Source organism: Sminthopsis crassicaudata, chromosome 3 (assembly GCF_048593235.1).
Source record: "Sminthopsis crassicaudata isolate SCR6 chromosome 3, ASM4859323v1, whole genome shotgun sequence".
NCBI lineage: Eukaryota > Metazoa > Chordata > Mammalia > Dasyuromorphia > Dasyuridae > Sminthopsis > Sminthopsis crassicaudata.
In genome coordinates, this window is record NC_133619.1 from 585138488 (window position 1) to 585152569 (window position 14082).

Genomic DNA, 14082 nt, shown 5'->3' on the forward strand with positions numbered 1-14082 from the left:
TACTGACTCATTTGGAAGGGAATATTAAAAAACAAACATTGTTGTTTGCTTTAAATTGCAAAGTCTGGTAAGAAACCAGGTGACTGAAAAAAATAAGCTGTCTGATGTAATGCTGGTGACACCGATTGTATCCCAAGTTTATGTGACTTGTCTGTGACACCTAGTGAACCAATTACTTCCATCATTTCTCCCTCTCCTAATTCTGAACACAAGGGAAAAGCAGCAGGTATCATTTAGATAGCTAATGTAAGACTTAAATGAAGGATGGTATGGAGGAGTGACAGAAAGGCCAGAGGGGAAGCACCAGGAAAGAAGTTAGGTTTAGAACTCTAATCCACAATGGATCTGTAGTAGTTTGATTCAGTTTGCAATGTGAACTTTTCCCATCTGTCTGTTTCCCTGGAGTCACTCACAAGTTTCCCTTTGGAAGTCCCAAAGGGCCTTTTCTTATGCTGGTGTCAGAGGCAACAGAGAACAGCCAGAAGAATGGCTGGGCTCAAGATAATAATTTCCAAGGAGAAACAAGGAGTGGCAGCGATAGTTAGAATGTGATGAGACCAGGTATTCCCAAATATGAGTATGTCCAAAGGAAGTCTCGGTTCAAAATGCCCAAGGATTGCATTAGTGAAAGGACAGAGTCCTTTAGGGTGTAAGTACAAAGGGCTCAGGCCTAAACCTAGAAGAATTGACATTTATGAAGATTTGTTTCAGGAAGCCTGTGTACTATGCATCACCATCCCAGATCCCTTACCCCCAACAAACAGGCCCGGGCCAGGTTTTATGAAAGGTTTATTTCTGGTCCCAGGCTCCCAGGCCACCCTAGGGCTGGTGTGACAGTTTCTACAGACTGGACAGGCACCCCAGAGTCCCACCCACAATTAAATTAAGAGAAACACCACCCTGGCTCCAGGGCATAGAAAGAGACAGGCAGATGCTGGGACAGACAGCATGGCACCCCTAGTCTTTGCCTCATACTTCCCCAGTCTGTTACCCTTTGGTCCTAAGACCCTTCCGTCTCCTCCCCTCCCCCCAACCAAAAGTAATGGAGGGAGTGGAGGGGGAGGACACTGAGGGCAATGTTATTGGCTAAAGGATCTTCAAGTGACGCCAGCTCAGGTAGGGTCCCAGGAGACCTGCTATCAGCCAAGGGAAAGACCCAGGAGTGATGCCATTGACTTTAGGGAGAGCCCTGGGAATAATGTCATTGGTTGGGAAGAGGGCCCTTGGGAAAAACGACTGGCTGAGGGGTAGTGGGAAAAGATCTGGAAAGTAATGCCAAACTAGCTGGCAGAGGAGCAAGGCCTTAGGCATCAGGACTAAGTACTGCTGCACCTGGCCCAGTAGCTGCCCTACCTGGCCCCCTCTCCTGGGGGGTGCCTCCCTTTACCACCCACAACAAGTTAAGGGCTTGGGAGGGAGATTCTGGGCAAGGAAGGTTTGAGGGGAAAGGGGGAGTGTACATTCTTGCTTTCCCTGTCCCTAACTCTTCCCTACCAAAAAAGGCTTCTTTCTGCTCCCCAGTGGGCTTGTTGTAGAGGAGGGCACTTATTCCCACTCCCCTTAGCCCCTCCTAGGGAGGAGGTTCACTGAAACTCCAGCTAGGAAGGCTTCTTGGGGACAGGGGCCAATCCAAGGGGGCAGGCCTCACTGCTCCTATAGCCAAGAGTGCTCCTTGGGAGTGGAGGGCCAGGACAGGCCATCTCACTGCTCCTCCAGCCAGGAGGGTTTCTCAGAGCCTGGGGGCCGAAGCTTGATGTTGAACTGCTGCAGGGTCTGTTCAAGTTGTTGTTGGTTCCCAGCGAAGTAAGCGGACACGGCATTGTGGAAAAGCAGCAGCTGTTTGTGCATCACCTTGATCTGGGGGCATGGATGGGGGTCAGTTGGGAGGAGGTGGGAAGAGAAAAACATTGAGAGGAGTTAGGGGATAGGGGTGAGGGGGATGGTTTAGCACCTTGTTTTCCTCCAGAAATTTGAGCTTGATAGCCACGTCCCCACGAAGTTTCTCATACTTCTCACGATGTGTTTGGAATGTAGCCTGGGCACTTTCAAGTCGGCCTAGGGTCCCAGCATCCCGTGGACCCAAGCTCAGTTCCTCCAAGTCTGTGCGGTATGCATCATACTCCAGTCTAGGGGAATGGAAAGAGTCATTCGTGACTAAAATTTGGGGAATTAGGTCTCAGACCTCTTGACCTTGAGTCCCCTAATCACTCCCCTCTCCAGCTTTCTGGCTTGTGCTTTCCTACCTGGCAGCTTCATATTGCTTGACAGTCATAAGAGTATCCTCCATGGTTTTGGTGACCAAGGTGTTGATGCTGGACACAAAAAAGTTGACAGCCCCCAACAGGGTCTCCCCATTTTTACACAGCAACTTCTGTGTTTCTGCATTATAACCAAATTCCTCCTGTGGGTTGGATGAACATAGAGCCCAGAGGTCATGGGCCTGCCCTGGCCCCCTGTTACCCTCAAAACGGAAGGGAGCTAGGAGCACAAACCTGGAGCTCGGGGGACTTCTGGCTGAGGTCGGCGAAGGCATCACCCAGGGCATGCTGAGTCTGAAGCAGGCTATAGAGGTGAGCAGTGAGTGCCCGACCCAACTGAAGAATACTCTCATACTTGCGCTTTGTGTCCCGTAGCAGCTCAATCTGCAGCTCCAACTCTAGGTCCACGGTGCGTGATCCTCGGCCAAACCTCTCGGACAGCAGCTGCTTTGTACACTGAGCAGGCCCCAGGTCCCAAGCAGTCAGAGGGCCCTCCCGAACTCAAGAGCCCCCTTCCCCCAGGAAAATGGAGATACCTGCCCCCACCCAAGCTTCAGTGACGAGCCCCTGGATGAACAAGGGCGAGGGTAAAGGAACGGAGGGATCCAGGGACCAGGGAGGGAAGTAGGGCATTAACAGGAGGCAGGATCTGGGGTACCCGTGGGACAGGGGGCTGAGGGGACACAGGCCCCACCTTGTAGGTGTTGATGCCCCACTTCTTGACAATGTCAAACTTCTCCCCAGCGATGCCCCGGGCCACCTCGTCACCGGGGCCAGCGGGGCTGGCACTGTGGGGCTGCTGCCGGCCAGGCCCTGGAGGACAAAAGTGTGATCGGCATGACAACCATTTCTGCCCCCTGCGCCCAACACTTCCTCCGGCCGTCAGTAAGTGCTCCGGCGCCCGGCCTCCTACCTGTGGGGATGAGGCCGTCGGCCGAGCCCCCGTAGCCGCCGGACACGATGCTCGTCTCGTTGAGATTTGGTCCGGACACCATCACCTGCTGTAAGTCCTGCCACGGGCCAAGCAGAGGGGACAGTCAGGAGGGGACCTGGAGGGCTCGCGGAGGGAGGTCTGGGGAGGCCGGGGGGTTCGGGGGTCTGAAACTTGGGGAGCCGAGGCGTGGTGGGGACAAGCGGGGAGGCATTCACGAACACAGCCGGAGAAGGGAGGGGCGCGGGCTCTTGGGTGAGGAAGGCGCAGCCGGCGGCTGGAAGCTCGGGCGCCCACCTGCTCCAGCCCATCGTCCTCCGGAAGCCGGCCAGCCTCGCCGTTGCCGTGAATGGGGATTTCCATGGTGGCCGCTTTGCCCAGGATCCCGTCGGTCATGGCTGGGAGAGAGCGGAGCGAAGGTAAGGCCGTCCGTTCCGGGAGGAGCACTGACCTGCGGGACTCCCATGCGTTCTCCGTTCTGGAGCGCTCTCCCTGCACGGGCAAGTCCCCTCACCCCTCGGTAAGCTGGCTGCCCTTCCTCTCCCCGCTGGTCTCAGGTGGGTGCCCCTCCTCCCTCTAAGCCCTGGGTTTAGTGGGTGCCCCTCCTCCCCCTGAAGCCCCAAGCTCGGCCGGGTCCCTGCTCCCTCGCCCTCTTCCCAGGACTCCGGGGGGCGCCCTTCTTCCCCAAGCTCGGGCGGGCGCAGCTAGGACTCAGGTGTATGCTCTCCTCCTCCCCCCTCCGGGGCTCAGGTGTGTGTCGCCCGGCCCCCTCACCTCCAGGCTGGGCCACGCTCCCTTCACTTCCGTTCCTTTCTCCCCGCACCAGGGAGCCTCACCTGTCCCCGCCCTGCCCTCGGGGCGCCGGGCCCGGGGCCGTCCTGGGACCTCGGGCTCCGGTTCCCTTCGCGCTCCTCGCAGCAGGTCAGGGACACGGCGGAAATGACGTTCTCGGCCGGGCAAATGAAGGCAGCCGCGTTGCCTACCGCTAGGGCGGAAGTGACGCCACGAGCAGGGACACGCTGCGCAGCGCCGTAGGCAGACTGAAGTTGAGTGCGGCTTCGGAAGTGACGTTGGGACCTGCGCCCTGTGACGCCATGGAGTCGCAGCAGCAGCAGCAACAGCAGCAGCAGGTGCAGCAGCAGCAGCTGAGAAACGTGAGTTCGGGGGCAAGTGGCTCTCTTCAGCCTGGGGACTGCCCAGCTCCTGCCACGTAGGCCACCGGAGCCGTGGGAGCCACGGTCTGTTAGAAAGAGAGGGAGGAGCCTGGGCCTATTAGGACAAGTCAGGCCGTGCGGCCCGTTTCGGAGCATGCGCCTCCGGTGCGTCCTCAGTCCGGGGATCTGGGGGTTGAGTGCAGAGAGCGGGATGGCCCAGGAAGAACAGGGAGGTCCCTCAGAGGAACTCTCCAAGGGACTCTGGGGATGGGGAAGTGGTGCCGGCGGGACGCCCCGCCCGGTTCACGCCGGTGGCCCGCTCGGATACCCGCCCCTCGGCTGCTGCGCGGCCTCAGCCCTTCAGAAAGCGCTCTGCGCCAAATTCTCGGCTCCTGTTAGGGTCTCACTGTTTAATCCCCAGCGGGTTCCTCGCCCCCGCGGGCCCGCAGGGAGTTCACGACCTGGCCACGGTCACTTCCGGTTCTGTCCTCCCCACGACTATCTCCCCCTCCTTCCCCCCAGCTTCGGGACTTCTTGCTGGTGTACAACCGGATGACCGAACTCTGCTTCCAGCGCTGCGTGCCCAGCTTGCACCATCGAGCCCTGGACGCAGAAGAGGTGTGTGAGAGGCGTTTTCTGCAGGGAGGCGGGAGTGCTCCTCTGGAGGGGAATGGGAAGGTTGTTACTCTTGGGGAGGAGGGAGACTGACCCCGCCCTCTGCCCTCCCAGGAGGCCTGCCTGGACAGCTGTGCGGGGAAGCTGGTGCATTCCAATCACCGCCTGATGGCCGCTTATGTGCAGCAGATGCCCGCCCTGGTACAGCGCCGCATCGCCGACTATGAGGCTAGCGCAGCCCTGGCGGAGACGGCGGAATCCCCATCGAGCCCCGGGGCCGCCGAGCACGGGGCCCCAGGCCCAGGAAGCTAGAGCACTCCTAGTCATCCGCCAGCTGGTGATGGAAACCTGGAACGTGGGCTTAGTGTGACCTGAGCCTCCCTGTGTCAGTGTCACCTCTGCTCCCGCCTGCCCGATGCCCGCATGTGATTACAGCAGGGCCCGGTATCTGCCGCAGGGGTCCAGGCCCAGGAGAGCGGGCCGGACAGGGAAATCCCCGTGGAATTCCAGAGTACAGAGGCTGGCTCCGGAGGTGACAGAGAGAAGGGACCGTCTGGGATCTCAGAAAGCAAGGGAAGGATTACTGGTTCGCGCAAGTTTTCACTGAAAACCAGGGATGGCGCTTCTTTGAGTCCGGAAACATCCAAACTCTGTCTTTCTGTCCTTGCCCGACCCCACCTGTAGCAGTAAAGGCCTTATGGTTTCCGTGGACTATGCGTGCTTGCTTTGGGGGAAGCAGGTCAGGGGTTGAGTGAAACTTGTCCATCTCCTGGACAGGGCTCTAGGAGAGAGGCAGGCCCCCTTAGAGTACCGGGTAGTACTTGGGGAAGCTCCACACTGAGGGAGAAAACTCCTTAATGTGCTTCTTAGTGGTTAATGTCTTTGTTAAAGGGCTCTGCCTGTACTTACATTTTCTCTCCTAACCCCTCCCCCAACACCTTGATTCAGCTATTATCTCCTCTTTGTCTTTTACATACAAATACTTTCTCCCTTGTTTCTTTGACCCTTAATTTTCTTATTCTAAAAAAGAAAAACTTTGCCAGAACTCTGCTACTCTCTTCAAGTATTATTCTGTCTTCACTGTCAAATTCTTAGAAAAAGTAAGTCTGTACTAACTGTGTTCGACATTCTATTTTCTCAGCCCATTCTATGATGCCCTGGATGTGAAAGGCATTCCCATACTATAGTGAATGTTTTTTCCATGGTCTCAAATGACTCTTACAGCCAAATCAGATAGTTCCTTCAGCATCTTCTTTGGCCTTTGCAGCACTGGATAATCTCTCCCCTCCCTGCCTTCCATTTTTTTAAAACTCACTTAAAAATGAATACTGCCAACGCTAAGCTTTACGTTTTCCTAGACCCATTTAGCATTTCCCCATTCCTGTGGTTGCCACCATTGTCCTCTGGGTGCTGAGGTTTGCCTCTTCAGTCCTCTTTCACTGTTTTTTTCCCCTTCTCAGACCCAAACCAATCAGTTTTCAAACATATCTGTCTTATTTATGCAATATGTCTTGCAACTACTCTGTCTCTAATTCTGGCAGTTAATGCTAGTGAACGCACTCATCACCTTTCATCCCAACTGTGAGATCAGCCTCCTAACTGGTTTTTCTGCATTTTTTTCCCTTTGCTGAACCATTCGTATAACTGTCAAATGATCTTCTGTGAATGATGAGGCTGCTAATGTCAAATGGCTTTGCATGAAAATAATTCATGACTCCCTATCATCTGCTGATTAAAGACCAAACAACCTGATACTTAAAGCCTTCCATGATTTGTCCCCCAACTTACCTTTTTAGCCTGGTCTTTATTGCTCCTCTTTATTTTATTTTATTGCCACACTGAATGACTTGCTTTGCTGGGGGGTATGCCTTAGGTTTGTTTGGCTCGAAGACTACATTAACCATTCCTCTGTCAGAAATGTCCTTACCTATTCCTCAAGACCCAATATAAATACAACCAAGAAACCCCGGTCCCCTCAATTGAGGTATTAAATACAGCCCTTCATACCACCAAATTTGGAGTTTGGACTCCTGTTCTTAATTAGTTATATGACCAATTGCTAAGTCTCATTAAACTTTTCTGAACCATAATCTTTAAATCTAGATAATGATACTTGGACTATTCTACCCCACAGGGTTGTGATGCAAGTACTACAGATAGGCACTCTGAAAATCTAGTAACAAGTCATTTGAGAATGGTTGTACAAATTACGATTTGTTTATTTATGATGATAATAATATAATATAACATACTAGAAAGTAGCCTCTGAGGAAGCCCTGCCTCTGACATACATTGGCTGGGTAACCCTAGTCAAATTACCAAACCTCTCGGTGCCCAAGCAGTTGTGTAAGACGTGAAGTTACAGGGAAGTCTGGATGGAAGGAATTTCTTCATCCAGGAGTTTCTTTTATCAGTGAAGTCACGAGTAAAGTCATAGTCTCTGTATCTCTTATTGATAGACTATTAATGGCATATTATGGTACCATCAATATAATAATAGAATAGGTGATAGATTTCTGAATGTAAAAATCTTCTACCAGTGCACATGAGTACCTTTTCTGTAACTTAAATTTTTTTTTATAGCTTTTCATTTACAAGGTATATGCATGGGTAATTTTTCAGCATTGACAATTGCAAAACCTTTTGTTCCAACTTTTCCCCTCCTTCCCTCCACCCTTTCCCCCAGATGGCAGGTAGACCAATACATGTTAAATATGTTAAATACAATATATGTATACCTCTCCATGCAGTGTAACTTACAGTTTTAAGCCCACTAAAGTGACATACCTTAAGGTCACGCTGGCATGTGTTTGAGACAAGTCTTGAACTTGGGTCTTCTGACTCAGAAATGGATTCCACTAGGCCATTGCTGCCTCTCAAATAAGACTATTAAGACTATGAAGATTTATAGATATGTAATATCCATAAAACATTGACTAAAAGGCAGTAAAGTTTTATAAGTGTTCAGAAGAAAAAATATTTTTTATTTTTTCCCAGTTTTTTTTTTTTTTTTTTTTCTTTTTGGTCAAAATACAGATACTTAAAAACTTTATAGAGTTCTTGACTTGCCATTTGAAAATATTCATATTTGGATTGTTTGTTCATTAGTAAGTGCATTGAAGTTTATAATTTTTAAAAGGACATAAAGTATTTTCCTTATGTGCATAAGTCTTTCCAATTATAGAACTGGAAACTGAAAGGATGCCCATCAATTGGAGAATGGCTGAATAAATGATGGTTTATGAATGCTATGGAATATTATTGTTCTGTAAGAAATGACCAACAGGATGATTTCAAAAAGGCCTGGAGAAGCTTACATGAATTGAAGCTAAGTGAAACAAGCAAAACCATCATTGTATATGGCAACAAGACTATATTCTTCAACAAGATGGTTCAGATTAGTTCCAATTGTCCAATAATGAAGAAAGTCATCTACACCCAGAGAGAGAACTGGGAGCTGAGTGTGGACCACAACATAGCATTTTCACTTTTTCTGTTGTTTGCTTGCGTTTTTGTTTTCTTTCTCAGGTTTGTTTTTGTTTTTTTCCTTCTTGATCCGATTTTTCTTGTGCAGTAAGATAACTGTATAAGTATGTATACATATATTGGATTTAGCATATATTTTAACATATTTAACGTGTATTGAACTATCTGCTCTCTGGGGGAGGAGGTGGGGGGAAGGAGGGAACAATTTGGAACAGGAGGTTTTTCAAAGGTCAGTGTTGAAAAATTACCCATACATATGTTTTGTGTATAAAAAGCTATACTAAAATAAAATTTAAAAAAAAAATTTAATGGCTTAGCAAACTATTAAAAAAAAGAAAAGAAAATCATGTTGGAAGAGAGTAGAAAGTCTTATAGGAATTTGGCCAGAAGATGAGCAATTTGGGAAATTCATTTCAACAAACGATAAATGGTTATTATCTACAAGGCAATGTGTCAGCTTCTGGAATCATTACATACATAGAATGGAGGAATGGCCAAATAATAATGAAGGATGTCAGTCAATGAATTGATCAACTATTGTAATAGGATGATGAATTTCGATTTGATTTAAAAGATCATCTAGTCCAACTGGCTTGTTTTAACATGAGAAAACGGGTGTAAGTAATGGATGGCATGGTAGAGCCAGGATTTGCTATTGGAGCTTCAGACTAAATCTGCTGTAGCTTTCTGTCAAAATCAGTTTGCTAAATTCTTGACTTGCCATAATGATAATCTCATTCTTCCACAGCCAGTATCAACAATGAGAACTATTATTTTGGATGTGATTATGACCAGGAAGAAGGAACTTGTTCCCAAAGTGGAACTTTAGAATTTAATAGAAGGCAAGAAAAATGGGCATTAACTGATGCATATCCTAAGTTTTAAGGGAATAGATTTTGAAGGATTCAGAGGAGAGGTAGGATCCTCTGACCTATGACATCATATATATCCTTCAAAAGGATGTATTAACTACTGAATTAAATTTTGAAAATAAAATTCTCATGAGAAGAAAAGGAGGAATATGTACAAGGAACTCAACAATTTTCTAAAGGAGTAATACACGTTTAAAAAAAAAAAGGTCAACATGGAAAAGCAGTGATGTGATAGCTAAAGCCGTGAAAATAAATGAAATTTTCAAGAAAATGTAAAAATAGCAGGACAGATGTCACAGGGCTGATTCTTGGGAAACATGCACATTTAGGAATTAGGAGGGGTATCTGAAGCTATGGAAGGAAGCCTTCGAAATGTAGAAATTAAGAAAGTCATTAACAGAAAAGCTTCATATACACCCAAAAATATATAGCATTTCTTGTGATAAGGAATTGGAAATAAAGTCAATGCTCATTGATCATTGATTAGGAATGGCTTAACAAATTATACCTTAATATAATGGGATATTAATTTGTTTTAAGAAATAGCAAGCATACTGAATACAGAGGAACATGAAAATACTTTTCAGGAAATGGTGAAAACTAAAGTAAGCAGAGCCAGGAAAATAATATAACCAGTAACTACTGCAATGTAAATGGAAAGCACAGCCATAAAACAATGGAAATAGAATGCTTTGAGATTGTTAAGAATAAATTTGGCCTTAAAGAGAAAATAGAAACCACTTATCCCTACTTACTTGCAGAAGTTGAGGTACATGAGTATGGAAAACTATCATCAGGTTGTTTGTTTGTATTTCAATGAAAATATTGATTTTGGTTTTGTTTTTTTCCTCTCTGCTTTTACTTTTTAGGAGCAGAGAAAGGGAGTGATTAAGATATAAATCTAGGTAATATAAAGGAAAAGCTCTCAATAAACATTATTTGTAAGAAGTCAACTAGTGTTTATTAAATACTTGTTATTCTTTGTTCTTCATGCTCAAAGAGGACCAAAATAACATCATGCTGTCAGGATCAGTGTATATGTCCAGCTGTGGCTGATCATACTAGTTCAAGCTCAGAAGGTTCTACTATATATAGCTGAGGACCAAAGTGTCTGACTATTGGGGAGGGAGATGTTACTAAATCCTTACATCTAACATTTCTTTTGAGTTATTGCAATTCTGCTTTGCACATATACAACTTTGATGCAGGCATTGTTGGATGATCCTGTGCCAGTGTCTCTCATGTCTCAACAATACCAAAGTTCTTCAGAGAACTTTTGAAAGGGTCCTTGCATTGCTTTTTCTGACCACCATGAGAATGCCTGCACTATGTGAATTCTCCATAAACTAGTCTTTTAGGCAAATATACTTTTGCCATTTAAACAAGGTGGCCAGCTCATTGGAGTTGCACTATCTGCAGTCAAATTTGATTACTTGGCTGTTCAGCTTGAGAAAGAACCTCTGTGTCTATCTAGTGCCTTACCCTGCCAGCTGACCCTTCAGGAAGTGATTTAAGTTTCCTGTCATGGCAGAATGTCCAAGTTTCACAGGCATACGGCAATGAGGACAATACAATAAAATTCAGTAGGCAGCCCAATACCTCATTTCTCTCACACATTCATTTGGATCCTTTCAAACACTGACCAACTCTGGCAATGCACATATTAATTTCATTACTAATGTGTACATTCCTGGAAAGTGTACTGCCAAAGTAAATAGGTGAACTTTTCCACAGAATTCAAAATTTCTCCATTTGTTGTATTCAGTGATTCCATGTATAGATAATAGGGTGCTGGTTGGTGAAGAACCTCTTTTCTTGGGGCTAATTGGTAGGACAAAACTAGCACAAACAACAGAGTCAATCCATGCTTTGTTCCATTCTCAACCTCGAGGGTTCCATGTGCAAAGTTATGGCAAAATTTAGTTGCCCAGAGAAGTTCATCTATGCTGTCTAGCAGTCTAATGATGGCATGCTTTCATTGGTTCTGGATAATAGTTGATGTTCTCATGTTTACCCAGTCACCAATGTAGTGGAGCAAGACTGTGTGCTTGCTCCCATGCTTTTTTTTTTTTTTTTTTTTTTTTTTTTAACACCATGTTTTCAATGATGTAAAATGTTTTCAACAAGGACAAAAACAGAATCAACATCAATTACTGTATTTAAGGTAAATTATTGTTAGACACTATGTTTCAGGTGCTGTACTAAGTACTAGGGATACAAAGAAAGACATATACAGTCTCTTAAATTCATATTCTGATGAGGTAGGCTTTTGAACCCTGGATAATAAGCCATAGCCCCCACCCCCTTTCCTTGACATTGGACTGGAAATTTTGAGTTTAGAAAAGAGCTCAGGAAAACTCTTGAAGCTCTGACCCCCTTAACATACTCTTGTGTCATAAATTCCAAGTGCATTATCTTGATCCTTGCTAGGATAATTCCCCCTCCATTTTGAGCATTGCCCCTCCTCTCACTTTTTCTAGCCCGCAACCTTCTTATCTTGACCCCCATCCAGGATTAAGAAATGATCCTTTCCTGGAATTATGGCTTGTCCGTCCTCCCAGTGTCCTTGCCCCACTTATCTGCTTTTGTTTCCCCTATAAGATTGTATATTCAGGTTATGTATTCTGTTTGCAAACCCTAATTAGTTAAAACCGTATATAAGCTCCCTCAGTTTATGTGCACTGTATGCTTTGGACACATATTCCCATGTGGTCAGCTAGCTTAAGCTCTCCACATTAAAGACTGAAGAGACCAATCTTGGCTTGCCTCAGTTACTCTGATATTACAAGGCAATATGTAAACAATTATGTACAAACAAGATTTAGTCAGGAGACAATCAAGAGAGAGAAATTGGGGATAATAAACAAAAGAAGGGAACTAATATGAAAGGGGATCAGATGTGGCTTTTTGTAAAAGGCAAGAACTTATAGGAAACAAGGGAAGCCAGGAGATAAAATTATGGAGGGATACTATTCCAGATATGAGGGAAAGTGAAAATCCAGAGTTGCAGAGTATTTGGTTGTGGGTAAAATATAAGAAGACTAAAGAGTGAAAAGGGGAAAAGGGAAAAATCAGGGGGGAAAAAAGTCAGTAGGTTATTGCATCTTTGAAATGTTGAGAGGGAGATGAAGTAATAAAGACATAGGAACTGGACCTCAGATGTCACTAATATAGGAAACTTCAGATAAGGAAAATATCAATGCAGAATGGAACTGTTAATTGCTCTTAATAATAAAGCAAACCCAAGAAGAAAACATTTAAAAGGAGCTTATTGTAGTGTAATGCCAGAGAAACTGAGGCAAGATAGAGATTAGAGAGTTTTTAATATTTTATTTGGATTTCTGAGAGGGAGAGATTGTGCTGGGGGCATGTTGCTACCAGGGCTGATGTCCAAAGCATCCAGCAGTGAATATGAGGTTCCCATGAAAAATACATACATGTAGCTCCAAGCTCAGCTAGCTAAACAAAGGCGGGGGTGGGGTGAGAGAGGGGTGGGGGAGGGAATCCAAATTCTGGTGAGAGGGAATTTCCAGACAGGGACTATCAATGCGGTTCTGACAGGTTCGGGGATAGGACTATAAATTCTAACAAATTGGGAATTAAGGAGGTGTCCAACTAGAGCCAGGAAGTCTGGACTTAGAGGATACAGACAATGCCAATTAGGTATCTGAAATAGGACAACTGTAGTCTTATCTTCTGGAATGTCAAATCTCCACTGTCCTAATTATCTCAGTTCCAATAAGCAGAAAAGGAGGGCTGCAACCAGAGGGATTGAGGCAGAAAAATTCAAGGAACTGAGGCAGAACAATTTAGGGAAACATAGGCAGGAAAATTAGGGAAACTGAGGCAGGACAATAAACGGGAACTGTGGCACAACGGTAGCACCCATAGCAAAAGTCTTGAATGTAGCCAGGTAATTATTTCAAACTGTTCTCTGCTTTTGTAGACCTTTTTTGGCAATAAGAGTAAACAGCCCTGATAGGAACACATTTCCCAAAGGGGTTATTGGGTCTTCCCTCTTTCCTCATTGCATCATAGGGAAATAAGATTAAAGGGGATGGGACAAAAGCTCAGGTGGCTACTGCTAATTACAAGTAATACAAAGGACAAAAGGATGGGATCAAAGTACATGGTACTTCTCCCAACAGACTGGATAACACATACTAGGAGAGCAAGACTAAAAACAATGAAATCAGCACAAATTTCAATAATTCCCTCCTGTGGTACTAACCACAATTAAATTTTTATTGGTCTTTTATGCTCAAATACAACACCTCAATCTCTTGCTTTACACCACTTAGCCTATCCTTTAAGGATGTCTAGTTTGCTATCCAAAGAAGTCTGATATCTTGCAGGTAGACTGAAATAATAGTTTTTAGTCACAGGAAAGAAAGATTGTTGCTAGTCTCCCCACCCAAATTCGAATCAATTATACTATTCCCCATACTTCAGCTAAGTAACCAATCGTGTTTCTTTAAACCTCATGATGTCACCCAGCCTGTTATATTCTTTGTTCTATTTTCCCCAAAACTATAAAAGGGGAACTATCTTTTTGCTTCAGGTCTTTGGCTAGAAACTGAGGCAGCCATTGTCTTGTCTTATTCTCAGGTTACCAATCTTAATAAGATGTTACTCTACTCAGAGAAATGTGCCTCAGTTTTTGCCTTTTGGTAAATCGCACTCCCGTGCTATATTTCTTGCTTTCCTTTTTGAAATATGGCTAATATAGAAGTATGTTTTGCATAATTTCATGTGCGTAATTGATA

The 14082-nt window shown here is 45.7% G+C and overlaps 2 protein-coding genes across 3 annotated transcripts; one reads left to right on the forward strand and one right to left on the reverse strand.

The window, feature by feature from the left end:
* Window positions 1–772: 772 nt before the first annotated feature.
* ARFIP2 (ARF interacting protein 2) lies at window positions 773–4196 on the reverse strand. Of its 2 annotated transcripts, none has more exons than XM_074305043.1 (8): window positions 4026–4196; window positions 3487–3587; window positions 3172–3268; window positions 2953–3071; window positions 2493–2714; window positions 2244–2401; window positions 1952–2126; window positions 773–1857 (listed from the first exon to the last, which is right to left on the reverse strand). In XM_074305043.1, the coding sequence occupies exons 2-8, from the start codon at window positions 3583–3585 to the stop codon at window positions 1702–1704; spliced, it is 1026 nt and encodes a 341-aa protein (XP_074161144.1). In that variant the 5' UTR covers window positions 3586–3587; window positions 4026–4196; the 3' UTR covers window positions 773–1701. The 2 variants fall into 2 exon arrangements, with proteins under 2 accessions (XP_074161144.1, XP_074161143.1); XM_074305042.1 differs by having other exon boundaries at window positions 3964–4140.
* Window positions 4197–4208: 12 nt separating this feature from the next.
* TIMM10B (translocase of inner mitochondrial membrane 10B) lies at window positions 4209–6710 on the forward strand. Its single transcript, XM_074305044.1, has 3 exons — window positions 4209–4343; window positions 4866–4961; window positions 5073–6710. The coding sequence occupies exons 1-3, from the start codon at window positions 4284–4286 to the stop codon at window positions 5268–5270; spliced, it is 354 nt and encodes a 117-aa protein (XP_074161145.1). The 5' UTR covers window positions 4209–4283; the 3' UTR covers window positions 5271–6710.
* The last annotated feature ends 7372 nt before the right edge of the window (window positions 6711–14082 follow it).

Coding starts and splice junctions, on each gene's coding strand:
- ARFIP2 (XM_074305043.1), bottom strand. CDS start 3,585: ATGACCGACGGGATCCTGGGCAAAGCGGCCACCATGGAAATCCCCATT. Junction 2,715..2,952: donor GGGGCATCAACACCTACAAG/GTGGGGCCTGTG, acceptor GGGCCTGCTCAG/TGTACAAAGCAGCTGCTGTC. Junction 2,402..2,492: donor AGAAGTCCCCCGAGCTCCAG/GTTTGTGCTCCT, acceptor TCCAACCCACAG/GAGGAATTTGGTTATAATGC.
- TIMM10B (XM_074305044.1), top strand. CDS start 4,284: ATGGAGTCGCAGCAGCAGCAGCAACAGCAGCAGCAGGTGCAGCAGCAG. Junction 4,344..4,865: donor AGCAGCAGCAGCTGAGAAAC/GTGAGTTCGGGG, acceptor CCTTCCCCCCAG/CTTCGGGACTTCTTGCTGGT. Junction 4,962..5,072: donor GAGCCCTGGACGCAGAAGAG/GTGTGTGAGAGG, acceptor CTGCCCTCCCAG/GAGGCCTGCCTGGACAGCTG.